Genomic DNA, 14,492 nt, shown 5'->3' with positions numbered 1-14,492 from the left:
TGTGCTGAAGAGTTATCATACTTGTGTTACATAAAGCTTTGCCTTTTATTTCCATTCCTTTTTCCTTTTGGTAAATACATCAAATTTCTCTGAGCATCAATCACATATGCCAAATCAAGCCTCCTCATAACTGAGAATTGATTTTGAATTGTCAACAAGTAATGGCCTAATATTTTGATTTGTCTCATATTTACCCTTCTGTTTTTGACATCTGGTGGCACCATTCCCTGTCAATTATGTACAAGACACAGCATGTATGACAGCTCAGTGGCAATGCCGCAATTTATGGGTGGCTTCACCATGCCTGCAGCAGCATATTGGGCTGCAGCTGCCAAATGATTTCAGGGCTGTTGCTGTGGAAACTGTGGGCAGTAAAATAACTGAGTAGCTGGCAACGAGTGTGTGGCAGAATGATGACACTTTGAATAAGTCAGTTAAAAGTGCCCTCAAATTTTAACTTTGCTGTCTACTTTAAAGTATGTTCAGTTTTCCATTCACTGTACCACTCTCTTTCAAAAAGCTCACCACTAAATGAGATAAGGCAACATTGGGGGGAAAAAAAGTTTCAATGAGATGTTCAAATGAAAACTGAGATCCAGCTATTAATAAGACAGTCTTGCATCTGAACAAAGAATGGTGTAAGACAACAAAACATTACACAACCCCACACACTTAGCTACAACTCAGGTTATATAGGCCAGCAGTCAAGTTGCAGGTGATTTCATTTTAAACTTCCCTTGCGCAGTTGGGTGTTTGGGAATTGTTCCACACTCAGACCATAGTACGTAAAAAATCTTTGTCTACCTGTCATCTCAGTATTGAAAGCATTACCACTAATAAACATACAGCCAAATTCAGGGATACACCAGATGGAATAATATCAGCAGTAAAAAATTGAATTGGAAAAGTCATAATCCAGCCATTAATTGGCCGATGTCCTATTCTTTTCAAAATTAGAAAAAAACATTTTTCATCTAAAGAACTGCCCAATGTGTTATGAACTAGAGAATTCCTAAGAATGAAAGTCTAAAACACTAGAGAGGGAGACAACCATCAAACTTCAGCTAGTCAACGACAGAAAACTATTTTTTTTATAAATAAAGTAATTTATGTTGCACTCTTTGTGACTAGCCAGGGTTTGATGGTCCTCATCAACCTAGTCAGAATTTTTAAGATTTTGTTTTAGCTTTAGTGCTTAGAAACTCTCTAGTTCATAACAAAAGGAACCAAGGCATCTCATATACTTTGGAGTTCCACTTCCCATCGGTCCTTCATACCTGGGCAGTAATAGCTGCATGAGCAGATTTTTCGAGGTGAAAGTGAGAAAACCACATCCCTGGGGGTGAACTGTTGACACAGTGAGGAGAAACTCACAGTTGGTCTTCTTTCAAAATGAATAAATGTTACAAAATGTTTTTGGGTTTTTATTTTCCCTGAAAATTACCTGAAATACAATGTTCTGCAATTGTACAATGTTCATTCATCTTGTACTTGAAACCTGTTGCTAATTGACGCAAGAATTTAAACAAGCCATTACCACATACACGTGCTTAAACTAAGTGTCATTTTTTTCAGTAACTTGTATTCTCTAGCGTAACTTGTTCCTTTGGTGTATTTAAACTGTTTTTCAAATTTATGCCGGAATTGTTCCCATATCAAGTTCATTTAAACTTTTTGCTAGTTGCCTGTATGTGTTATCTAGACACAGATAATGAAGTATGAAAGCATGCTGCCATCAGGTTCAGTCTTAGGCAGCACCTGTTGCTCAACTAATGCTTGCTACTCAATGAGACAGTCAGGGATTCTATTTTCTTCACTAAATTGCTGATTCTAATGGTCTTTGTGGATATACTGTATGAGGTGCACTCAGCTCATGAATTCCATCATGCAAAAGGTCCACACACATTTACTCTTTGCATGTATAGATTTTAGCATAAGAACACATCTATTTTCCAAACATGCCTATTTCACTATAGGCTCAGATGGGCTTGATTCTGTTCCAGTAGCATGACAAGACAAAAGACTACATTTACACTCACTCACTCACACTGCATCAATTTTGAATCACTAACCAACTCAATCTGCAGGTCTTTGAGATGTAAGTGAAAAACCCATGAGTAGGACTTGCAAATTTGGTATAGACAGTGATTTGTAGGCAGGTCTCTAGAGCACCACCTACTATACCACCATGCTGCCCCACAAATATTGAAGTGACTAAATTTCTTATTACCAAATTTACATATGCAAGCTCACACTAGCTGTTTACATCAAATAGTGTTTTACGATCAGTTTTATGATCGCAGTCTAAGTATGAATCTGAAGTGATTTTATGAATGGACATTTGCCTGTGACCTTTCATAAGACTTTAAAAAGTGTTGCATTGTCAAAATGAGGTTTCCCAAGTGAATGAGACATCCACAGGCTAGAAAAGAGACTAAATGTTCCACAAGCCTTCTGTGTTATTTCAGCCTGTCCCAAAATGACATTCGCCCGTTTGACTCTGTACTGCTTATGTTTAATTCAGGATGTCCAGTACTCTAGATAGAAGAAAGGAAATTAAACATTAAATTCAGTATGACACAGTGGTTATTGCTGGTGCCTTATGGATTCAACATGCTAGGTTTGAATCCCACACCAAGTCTCCATCTGTGTGAAGTTGGCACATTCTCCCCATATTAGCATGAGTTTTTCTCAGGCTACTCTGATTCTTCAACCACTTTCCTAAAAAGATACAATATGAAAACATTTTAACATACCGATCACTCAGTGTGTCTGCAAAGTCCATCAAAAAGCTGGAGTCAGCAAACCGAGCAGGATTAGTAGATTTCACCCTTCCAAAACCATTCAGAAAGTCCCTGAAGGAAGAGTTCACATCTTTCTTCCACAAGTATGAAAATTCACTTAAAACATCCAGAGTTGCCTTAAAAATATCAAAGAAAAATAAAAGGACAATTTAATGAAAATACTGTACAGTGAATACCAGAATGTTGAGAGAATTCTGCCATTTTCAATAAAGGAAAGTTCTTTACACCATTTTTCACACAAATGTGGTAGGAAGTGCTTACTAATGAAAAAACTCCTAAAATTTAGGTCTCTGTATTCAAGGGGATTTCATGTTAAAACCTCCTGTGAAAACTTAAATTTGTGAATATTATGCTTTCCACTTAAATATGCAGTTTTAAATGTTGTCATGTAAGCAAAACCAAGTAGGTGCAGTATTTAAAAGAAGTAAACATGATTTTTAATGTTAGGTAAAACAGATTTAGATCCATACTTAATAGATACATTTCTATATATATATAAAATCCAACATGTATGTCTGTCTGTATGTCAGGTTTTTCTCTATAATTTGCTTGAACATTCCAGTTGATTTTGCGACTTCTCTCATTGAGCTAAGTATCATAGTTTCCTTGTGGTAAAGATTTATTCGCGTGAATCCAAGCGAGACGCAGTGGTCCAACGGGAAGGAGGTGCAGCCCTATACTCTCATTCGCCAGCCTCAGGGCGTGTACCTTACCTCCACTTAGCTAGCGAACAAGAGAACTACTTAACAGGTTTAGATTGGGTTTTTTATAATTTTCTTGAACATTCCGGTTGATTTTGCGAGTACTCTCATCGTGCTAACAATCATAGTTCGCTAGCAGGAGCTATATATTCACGCTAATCCAAGACAGAGGCTGCAGGCCGAGGGGAGTGTGACATCAGGAGTGGAGAGCCAGGCAGGGCCCGCCTCACTGAACTTTTTCACTAATACACAGGCGGAGCCGCAGAGCATGGCTAGTTTACAATAAATTTTTAAAAGGTTCATAAGTTTACATGCTTGTTACATAATACAAAACAAAAAAAATATAGACGTGAGTGTCAGTAGGCTTTGCGCTGTAGGAACCAAGTTTCTCAAACTATTCTATAACATTTCAGTAATTATTTACCGCTCTGATGCTGATCTTTCTTATCATAAAATAGGTCATTACAATAGCAATTGATGAGAAGAATTCATAAATAATTCCAGAATTACTGTATTTGAGGGTTCCACTAGTGTGCCTCTTTCTCTTGCACAATTTGGGTCAAAAACTAATCAGCACATCGTCAACTCATAACAGGCTTAAGTTTCAAGTTTGGTATTTTTCTGTCCAGCCATTTTAGCGCTAGACTGTCCTCAAGAAACTATGACACACAGATGCACACAGACACACACCTACCACCGAGATACCGAAGTTTTCGGTATCAGGAGACCATAAAACATCAAGATCTGTCAAAAACCGGAGATCAAAATTTTTGACAAAGTTAAAGCTTTCGCTCCTCCCTCATAGATGATAGGTTATGGTGAGTTAGGGCGCAAAGTAAAAATAATTAAAAACTTCATTTAACACTCTCAACAATTACACATTTACAATTTAAATGAGGGCGGCACGGTGGCGCAGTGGGTAGCGCTGCTGCCTCGCAGTTGAGAGACCTAGGGACCTGGGTTCGCTTCCCGGGTCCTCCCTGCGTGGAGTTTGCATGTTCTCCCCGTGTCTGTGTGGATTTGCTCCGGGCGCTCCGGTTTCCTCCCACAGTCCAAAGACATGCAGGTTAGGTGGATTGGCAATTCTAAATTGGCCCTAGTGTGTGCTTGGTGTGTGGGTGTGTTTGTGTGTGTCCTGCAGTGGGTTGGCACCCTGCCCGGGATTGGTTCCTGCCTTGTGCCCTGTGTTGGCTGGGATTGGCTCCAGCAGACCCCCGTGACCTTGTGTTCGGATTCAGCGGGTTGGAAAATGGATGGATGGATGGAATTTAAATGAGCAGAGAAATAAAATATGTATCACATTTGGTTAATTTCTTGCTTTAGGAGTTTCTGTTCCTGTAGATGAAGAAGGATCAGTTGAAGCTGAGATTTCTGGTTGTGGATTTGGCGTGTTTTTATGTAGCAGAAACATTGTGATAGGAAGATGACTTTTCTTTTTTTAATTAATACAACAAAGCTGTATAAAGTGTTAAAATGTCTTTAAGATTCTCCTTGAATTTCATAAATTTTTCTTCATATTCAAGGAAGAAGTCCGCAAGGCATAATGCCATGGCTAGCTTTTCTAGCCTGCACATCTTCACTGCCTCCTCTTGTTTAAAAGGTACGGGGGGGCTGAGAAAGAGATTTCATCTCATCAACGGCCTTCCACAAATCCACAAATATAGATCTCATGAATACGGAGACCCAACTGTATATGAAACTACTTCATAAGAATTTGTGTTTTATCCTATGCCATAAAACTACAGACAATGCTAGGTGTCATTTTCTAGGATACAGTTTTGACCCTCTCTCTGTCTATGAAGTCCTAAAAAGTAGCAAAAGAGGCTGGATTTAAAATTTTCAAAGTACTGTATGCATATTCATCAAGTTGCCACCTATTATGTATACTGTAATTACAGCTGGTTCTAAAATTCACATGTATTTTTGCTAAAACTGGGAAGCCTGAATAATATTTTTATTGGATAAATCTTCTCAGGTCAAGTACAGAATATTCAAGCTTATGGTTTTTCCATTGGGTTGGTTGACCAATAAAGGGTTGCAGCTAATTGCAATTGTCCATTGAAAGAAATGAACTTTGACTTAAAAAGGAAACTTGCTACCCAAGTTCACTGGTGGTCAAACACCCAAGGCAGGATCAAGCAATTGACATTAAGTGTAAAGCAAAAAATTGAATCCATATCAATGAGGGAGAGAAGAGTAAAAATAATTTTGGGGTAAGTTTAAGAAAGATAAAGATAAAAGCTTAAGCAAGGTGATCATCCAAGGAGGTTGTTGTACTAGAAGGAAGTTATTGAACTGGAGAATTTCTTTGCCTGACCACAATCGGTTTGACTCAGTTACCTACAGTAGATGCTGCCAGCCCTATTTAGTGGTAATAAAAGCACACAAAAATATTAAATTTCCTCAGGTGACCCCATCCTCCTACACTCATGTTTGACGTTTCCCTTGCATATTGGCACATCTTTTCTCAGAAGGGGCTTGTGTCAGCCAAGTGAAAGATTTATGATATGAATTATACGCATACCTGGCAGCTGGAACACCCATCTTGAACCTTGTCCATAATATGGCCAACTAACTGAATGATCTCTTTATCGGCTGCCACATATTCATGGTAGCCTCCCTAGAATAAAAGGGACACAACTGATCAGTCAATCTTTATTTTATATGGAAAAGATTAGTGAATTAATCTTTATTTAATATGACACTCTTCGCAATAGATGCTTTGCAAAGCAAATAACATTATACCTCAAAGCAGAAGGATAAAATACATGATTATTCAATATATTTATGCATTACAAGGAAACAGTCCTTGAATAGCCTTCGCAGATAAACTAAAATGGACAGACCAGCTTAAAAGTGTGAGTTGAAAGTACAGTATAATCAAGATCAGTACAGCTGGTGCAAAAGAATCACTTGCATAAAAAAGTTACAGCATAGCCAAAAAAAAATGCAAGAATTTAAAACTCTAGGAAACAGAAACAGAAAGACAAAAGGCCTTCACCAAGAGAAGATTGCTTGGTGGATGTGGATGGCTACATATAAAGCACAATTGGTCCCAACTTGTTTTATTGTACCTGAGTAGTTGAAGAGATCATGGTCACCAGAGCACCTCGGAGTAGAAAAGCCTTTAGCCATGCACGTGCATGTTCTAATACACTCTGCTCAGCTGTAATTTCATCCAGAGGAGGAGAAAACGCCACATTGCCATCAATCAAGTCAACATGGATCTGCAGAATGGGTACCTGCTAGAAAGAATGAGAGACACTCAAACAAGTTGGTATACAGCAATGTTTCTTTTCACTTAAACAGATTTTACAAATCTGGCTAGGTGCCTCTGATCAAACATGAGCACCCTGGGACTACATTCTCTTTCCTTGTATGGATCTTCGTTTTCCGTTTCAGATTTCCAGCTAACTTATCTAAACTTTTAAGGAAGAATCACAAAGGTAGTGGCATGAAATAAGCCAGATCAACCTTTCCAAAATGTTTTATAACAAGCTAGGCACCTCTAGGCCAGTGTCAGCATTTTAGAAATGGAACCCTGTGCCCGAGCTAGAAAGCCTGATATGCTGTCATTACTATTATGACCTTTACTGTATCTTGATCATTCAACTTCAGTATCATCCTAGCATGTCAGGACTGGACCATTATTTAAACTAAATAAACTGTCATTTACTATTGCAAGTGCTAAAACGAACTGTGTGCCTTTTTACTTTTTCATGTGCAAAACAGTCCACTTAGCATAAACTGCAAGAAAAGTCCCACAAAGGAATAATAACGTCTACTTGCTGCATGCAAAGGTCACTGTTAATTTTACTTCAAAATGATTTCCACAAAATTGGCTGTACTGTAAAGCACTTAGGGTACGCAGTATGTCCCTGGTCTTGCATGATTTCACACATTAACTGAACAATGCTCTTAAATCAGTTGTTTAATTATTATTGGACTAAATAGCTCCTGTTCTATTTGTCACCAGAGCTTTCACAATCTTCAGATTTTTTCATGTGGCACAAGTGCCCTCTCCTGTTACTTGGATGGAATTGCACACACTCTAACTACAGTATTCCCTTTAGGATTCTCCAAAAGCAATACAACAAGTCACTACCTGCTAACATTGCTGTTTAAAAAGCTATTGGAGTACAAATGTTATCACAAGTGTTTTAGAAATAGCTAATGATTGACAGGCGTTAAGGTCAAGGATCACAAGATCAGCACACTTCCAACATTAGGCCACCTGCCCCATTACTCTTACTTTATATGCTGCCTGTCATGATGAATGAACACATATCCCAAAGCACTTTATAGAACTCAGCTTCCAGAGGTAGATATTGAATAATTTGATGATTTGCTCAGAGATACACTGGGAGTTTAAATTATAATGTGACCTTATAATCATGTAGTGTCAAGTCACAATACATAAGCCTCAAGGCTCCATTAAATTGTATTCAGTTCTTTAGTTCAGTTGTTCTCGTGCTGTGAAAGGCAGTTTTCATTCTGAACAATTTCCTTATTGCAAGCTTATCTTTACCAATAACTGAAAATGACATTTATTTTAGGTATTTTATTTGTTCTCAGCAATAATATTTAAAGAAAAGGAAACCATTTATTACTGTAACTCTTTCATTTATTTGCTTCATTATACTTAACTTTTTGGTTTCAGTGTTTCAAACCAGCTATCTGTAAGAGAAGCAGTGAGGTAATGAAGACCTTTCCTAACAACAAGATTAAAATGTGGCTAGAGATCAACTGATACTAGACAGCCTATCTTTCCTGTCTCAAAGACTCGGGTAAGAATCTAGAGATTTGTGATCTGTGCATTGTTTGCAGCAAATTTGCTCATGAAATTTTTACTTGAAAATTTGCTCTACAGCAGCCATCTTAACTAAGCATTTTTTTTCCTAGTGATCCATGATGCTTTGCAAGGCCAGCATGACATCACATATCTCAAGAGTCTGTCAGTGAAAGCCAGACCACACCTGCAGAACAGAGAGCAGAGGCTCACACCCAGAAACAACCAGTTGTCAGTTCTTCCTCTTCTATGCCTTTCCCTACTCCTCCTGTTAGCGTACATTGCAAGTCTACCATCACTCAGATGCTAAAGTGTAAGCGGCCCCATCCATCCCAGCTACTCCCAAATTCAGCATCTAAATGGGCACTTGGCTAAGTTGTTGGCACTGCAGCTCCTGCTCTATTGGCTGGTGGACATGGTCCCATTCTGCCAGCTGATGCTGCAGCAACCTGTACTTTGTAATTCTGCCTGACATTCATAAAAAATAATGATTCATGGATCAGTGGAGATTTGCAGCACCCTACTGCTGATTCCAGGAACTAGATGGGTCCTTTATTTGTCCCTTATTATTGCTATTCTTCTGGTTTTCTGTAACTTTTATGAGCACTGGATGTGTGGAAGCCAAGCCTAGGTGAATTCATGCTTCCTGCTACTGTTACCACTGCAAGAAATTTTACTGTTGTACTATTTAATTCCATTAATTGTTGCATATCGAGTCAAGAATTGCACAAATAAAATTGAAATAGTTCTTTAAAGAAAATTCTCTTTACTTTTGAACTATAAAGTCTTTCGAGACCAAAGCCAACTTGATTAATTTTCAACAGAGTTCAGGTACACTTCTGTCTTCCTGAAATAAAAAGAATTCAAATGCATCCTGTGCAGTGCTAACCCCCTGCAGAGGGATGGGGCTGCACGACGCACACAAATCAATCACTTATAAAGGTTTTTATTACAGTGAGATATGAGATGTGTGCATGACCTCTGGTGATCCAGTATCTCTCCGACTTTTGTGAAAGTGTCTTTTCCCTGTAACTGAGCCAGGTCTAGAAAGCAACAACTCAGCCTGATATGTGACATAATTTTATCCCAGGGAGGCACAGTAGTGCACTGCTGCCTTAAAGCTCAGGTCACATTTTTCGCCACAATAATCAGTCCAACATAGTTGGCAGATGTTTCCCCAGCCCTCAGGGACATTTAAAAGGCCATTGTACCATTATAACTGACTGAAAACTAGTTCAGTTTCTCTTTTACTATTGACTTTCATGCATTTCACAGAGTTTGATGAAATTCACAAACCTTTCTGTGACTTCACAGACCTTGCAGCAAAGCAAATTCATCAGAGGTGGCTCATCACTAAGATGAAGCAAAATAACAACAGATGTTCCTCAGTTGCTCTGTGTTTCCGTTCTTAACAAGTCAGCTAATATGTTAGTGTCCTGTGAGTTTTTCTGTCCTGGTTTACATAGTGTTTCATGCTAACCTGACATCTCCAAGCGTGACAGTTCACGAAACAGTTGGAGACCCATGAATGGGCTTCAAAGTTGGTCTTATTTTCTCACATGGAATAATAAGTGTTACAGCTAAGGACCGGTGAATGATCAAAAGCTGCTGTTGTTTCCAAAGGAAATAGTAAGGTAAGTAGCTAGATATTCTATATATGAGCATTTCTAAACTGGCCTAATGAAAGGAGCCAGTAAATCAGCCAAGAACCTCTGAAAACATCCACCTCGTTCATAGTTTTAAGTTGATCTCCACTTCTCATCTGAAAGAGTCAGGTAAGCAGTGAGAGAACTATGGATAGTTCCAAATTGGAAACAGACCGATTTTAAAAAGAATAGGCAGGAACTACCCCATCTTGGCCTGTTATTGACATGTGGCAGAAAGGAGCTAAGGAAAGTTCTTAACATTAATACAGTATATAAGTCACAAAAACAGTTGCTAAATGTCCTCTCTGTAATGGCATAATGGCTTATATTCATACAGAGGAGGTACAGAGATGACTGAGAAAACAGATGAGATAAAGTCACAAAGTGGTCACCTTCGACTCTGAGAAACTACTGATGAAAATTAAAAGTTGATAATCAGGGATTACACAAGTGAAACAACAATTCATTTCATAAATATCAAATTTTAAAAATAAAGTTTGAGTAATGGAATATAGCAGTCCAATATTATATTTTTTGGATGTTATAAATCAATACCAAGAGATTTAAAAATGTTCTGGTGCTCAAGTAACCATTACCTGTTCTTCTAACAGCAAGTTCAGCATGGATGCAAGGCTACTCAGTGTAACCCGCTTTAGCCCTTGCAGAACGAGGATGTCCATGTGTTCTGTGAAGCCCTGCCAAGCAGGTGATGCCTCACTGATGCTTACTGCTTTAAAAGATTGTCCAATCAGTTGATGAATCCTCTGACCATCTGAGATGATTTGTCTTTCCAAGGCACTCTCCACGGTCCTGCAAGAGTTTTGAAAAAAGGAAAAGTAACATGGGGCACAAAACTGAGAAAACTCCTATTGTGGCATGGATCAATGGTGTGAGCACAATGCCATAAAAAACCATAATTGCTTTGTTTTACTGTATGTTTAAACTAATCTATACATTTATGCATATGCTCTTTGTACTGTAATTAGTAACTTGTAACATTTGTAATTGCATTTTTTTTACCTGTGAACTCAGTGAAGAACACTATACAAAAATAAAGTGAATCGAATAACTGGGGGGAAACAATAAGTTTAAATAAAAAGCAATTGCAAAACTTGTGTCTACGTCTTCCATATTTTAAAATTACAGCTAAACTTTTTATAAAACTATGCAAAAAACACAAGCATAAGTGCGGGTTCGACAAATCAATTAAAAGATTATTGAGTTCACCTGGCATACAATTTAAGTATGTCACATAAAAGGGTCTCACTAGACAAACTGCTTAACCAGTTCAAACTTTATTATTGTTGCACAAATAGCAAGGATAAAGTTGGAGTGGATGTCCTGTTTTAGAAACTACAGAACCTCTAGCCACTAGGGGGGCAAACCAGCCTAACCTGATGCTGGTCACAAGCCTGAACAAACAGAGAAGGTTAGCATCAGGAAGGGCATCTAGCTGTAAAACTAAGCCAAAACCTTACATTCCTGTGCGCAATAATAAATATAATTATTTTCATCAGCCTTCTAACATCTGGAACATTTCGCCAAGACCACATTTAAAGCTGAGGGAGCTACAGGAATTTTGTATGCTCTGAGTGACTGCTCCTATTGAATGAAAGGAGACGGGGATCCATCAACAACAACATTATTAATTTAATCTAAGTGAAGCTAATTTCTTCTACTTTAAAAAGTACATTGAGACACCAACCATGAACATCAATTAAGTATGGGGATTCAATAAGAAGAAAATAAATAAAATCTGGCTAGTTTAAGAATTCTAGATTGCAGGGATTTGCACCAAACATGTAAGATGCTCACCCTTGCTCTTGCAGTAATTCTTCCATCGAAGCTGGTTCCCTTGTGCTCCTGTTGCAAAATATGTCCAGTCGCCCTTGAGACCAGGAGTTGGAAAGAGTCGAGATCTCCAAGCAGTTGTTCCTCACTGTGCTGAATGTGGAGTAGAGGTCAGTACATATAAGAGACGATGCCTGCTCGATGAAATCAGCACTGCTCTCTGTATTCCATGTGTAGATGCTCAGTCCACTCTGCAGCAGCTATAAAAACAGCAAAATGCAATGGGTCATCTAAGAGTTTCCATGATTGAACCAAAAGCTTTTTTTAATGAAAAGACAAAATATTCTGGTCAACTCTATACATGTATACTCCTATAAATAATTTGACAAATTAGTAAAGGCTAAAGGGTGTTTAACGAAAGCTAAGTTTTATCAGTGCATTATTTATGTCTGCTCTTTCCTTTAAAATCTTATGAAAGCTAAAAAAGTGAAATAAGAGCTGATATCCTTCAAAGTCAGTATTATCAATGTAGAGATGATGATTTTCCTCCACTGATAGGTCAATATTCAGGGCAGTCCTTCTTACCGTCTGGGCCGTAGAAAGCATGTTTTCCAGAAGCCCCTTTTCATAGTCATGGATGTTTCTCGTTATTTCATTGTACTTGCAAAGGACAGTTTCCAGCCTGGCAGCTTGTTCCCACAGCCGATTCACATGTTCATTTTTCAAAAATGTTTCTACAGATTCATGTAACTGTAAAGATCATTTCAGATGCATAAGAACACACATAAACATAATAGAATTTTTTACAGCAAATCTGAAGATACAGAGAAGAGCTGAAATGAAGTCAGGCATTTTCAAGTGGGTGCATAAAATATTTAATTGGCAAAATTTGATATATTATCCCCTGTAGTCTAGTCTTCCCTCACTTCTGGTCTGGCTGTTTCTCTAAAACTCATCTTTTCTACTGCCTATCTGAAAACACATCATTGCTCCAGGGAGCTCGGGTCATCAGAGTACTAATGCAATCTCGCAGATTTGAATCAAGGCTTACAGAGAGCCCACAGCTTCATGTTTCATTAGCTGCTTGTCTTAAACAAACTAGCACTTACATGTATATGAAATGGAGCCTGGCGGAAGTAATTGGCCTCTCGTAGCATCAGAACAAAATCTGGATCCAGATTCAGTTCTACAGAGAATGGAGAATCTTCTAGTTCATCTTTCTTATCAGAAATAACCTGTAAAATAACATGATGGAGCACAACCATAAAATTTCATTCATTTTGGACACACTATACTCTGGCATATCCGTACTCATTAGTTTCAGGCTATGGGAAGAGAAGGAGATTAACTTTGTTTGAGCTGTTTGGCCTCTGCCATGATTTTTTTTTCAGCTTAATATGGGCCACGTTGAGAGAGCTAAACACAGGATTTGAGGATTATGGATAAATCCATTAGGAAACGTATTCAATTTTTATTTATTTATGTACTAGCTATATAAGCCCGTGTTGTAAAAAGCACGGGGTTCTAGACACTATTGAAATCGTCAGAAAAAAAAATTGAAATGTAGAGATGTCAGTTAATCGAAAGGAACTACTCTGGGTATCTCTCTCCTAGGAGGTTTAGTTTTACCAACATGCTCGCATCATTTGTGCATTAGAGGCTAAGTGACTTTCTTCAGAGATTTCTTTTTGCTGACGTGCTTGCCTCGCTTGTGCATTAGTGGCAGAAGGAAAAGTAAAAGGTAAACCGTTTTTTCCAATGTTAGCAGCTAAGCGACTTTGTCTTTTTTCTGAGGTTTCGTTTTGCTGACGTGCTGGCCTTGCTTGTGTTATTAGCAGCTAAGCAAGTTTTCTGTTTCCTCGCAGGTGGAGCCCTTAGCCCGACTCTACCTTTCACTTCTGGGTCCGGACAGATACACACACTTCCACGAGTAGACATTTATATATAAGATGTGTTTTCAGCCACTCCCTGTTACCTCTTGTCAGTAACCATCTATGGCATCTTCTTCTTCTTCTTTCGGCTGCTCCCGTTAGGGGTTGCCACAGCGGATCATCTTCTTCCATATCTTTCTGTCCTCTGCATCTTGCTCTGTTACACCCATCACCTGCATGTCCTCTCTCACCACATCCATAAACCTTCACTTAGGCCTTCCTCTTTTCCTCTTCCCTGGCAGCTCTATCCTTAGCATCCTTCTCCCAATATACCCAGCATCTCTCCTCTGCACATGTCCAAACCAACACAATCTCGCCTCTGACTTTGTCTCCCAACCATCCAACTTGAGCTGACCCTCTAATGTACTCATTTCTGATCCTATCCATCCTCATCACACCCAGTGCAAATCTTAGCATCTTTAACTCTGCTACCTCCAGCTCTGTCTCCTGCTTTCTGGTCAGTGCCACCGTCTCCAACCTATATAACATAGCTGATCTCACTACCATCCTGTAGACCTTCCCTTTCACTCTTGCTAATACCCGTCTGTCACAAATTACTCCTGACACTCTTCTCCACCCATTCCACCCTGCCTGTACTCTCTTTTTCATTCTCTTCCACAATCCTCATTACATTGTACTGTTGATCCCAAGTATTTAAACTCATCCACCTTCGACAACTCTACTCCCTGCATCCTCACCATTCCACTGACCTCCCTCTCATTTACACACATGTATTCTGTCTTGTTCCTACTGACCTTCATTCCTCTCCTCTCTAGAGCATATCTCCACCTCTCCAGGGTCTCCTCAACCTGCTCCCTACTATCGCTACA

General features: G+C 38.8%; 1 protein-coding gene across 1 annotated transcript in view; it reads right to left on the bottom strand.

The window, feature by feature from the left end:
• Positions 1–5,270: 5,270 nt before the first annotated feature.
• LOC114656544 (uncharacterized) overlaps positions 5,271–14,492 on the bottom strand; it is a 28,984-nt gene continuing 19,762 nt past the window's right edge. The window contains exons 11-17 of the mRNA XM_051931235.1: positions 12,841–12,966; positions 12,317–12,481; positions 11,756–11,991; positions 10,537–10,750; positions 6,580–6,747; positions 6,030–6,125; positions 5,271–5,309 (exon numbers count right to left, since the gene is read on the bottom strand). Of these exons, the coding sequence (XP_051787195.1) occupies positions 5,271–5,309; positions 6,030–6,125; positions 6,580–6,747; positions 10,537–10,750; positions 11,756–11,991; positions 12,317–12,481; positions 12,841–12,966 (1,044 nt within the window). The remainder of the gene's footprint in view (positions 5,310–6,029; positions 6,126–6,579; positions 6,748–10,536; positions 10,751–11,755; positions 11,992–12,316; positions 12,482–12,840; positions 12,967–14,492) is intronic.

This window comes from Erpetoichthys calabaricus, chromosome 8, assembly GCF_900747795.2.
Source record: "Erpetoichthys calabaricus chromosome 8, fErpCal1.3, whole genome shotgun sequence".
Taxonomy (NCBI): Eukaryota; Metazoa; Chordata; class Cladistia; order Polypteriformes; family Polypteridae; genus Erpetoichthys; species Erpetoichthys calabaricus.
The sequence above is the reverse complement of the archived record's forward strand: the minus strand, read 5'-3'. Positions and strand labels throughout refer to the sequence as shown.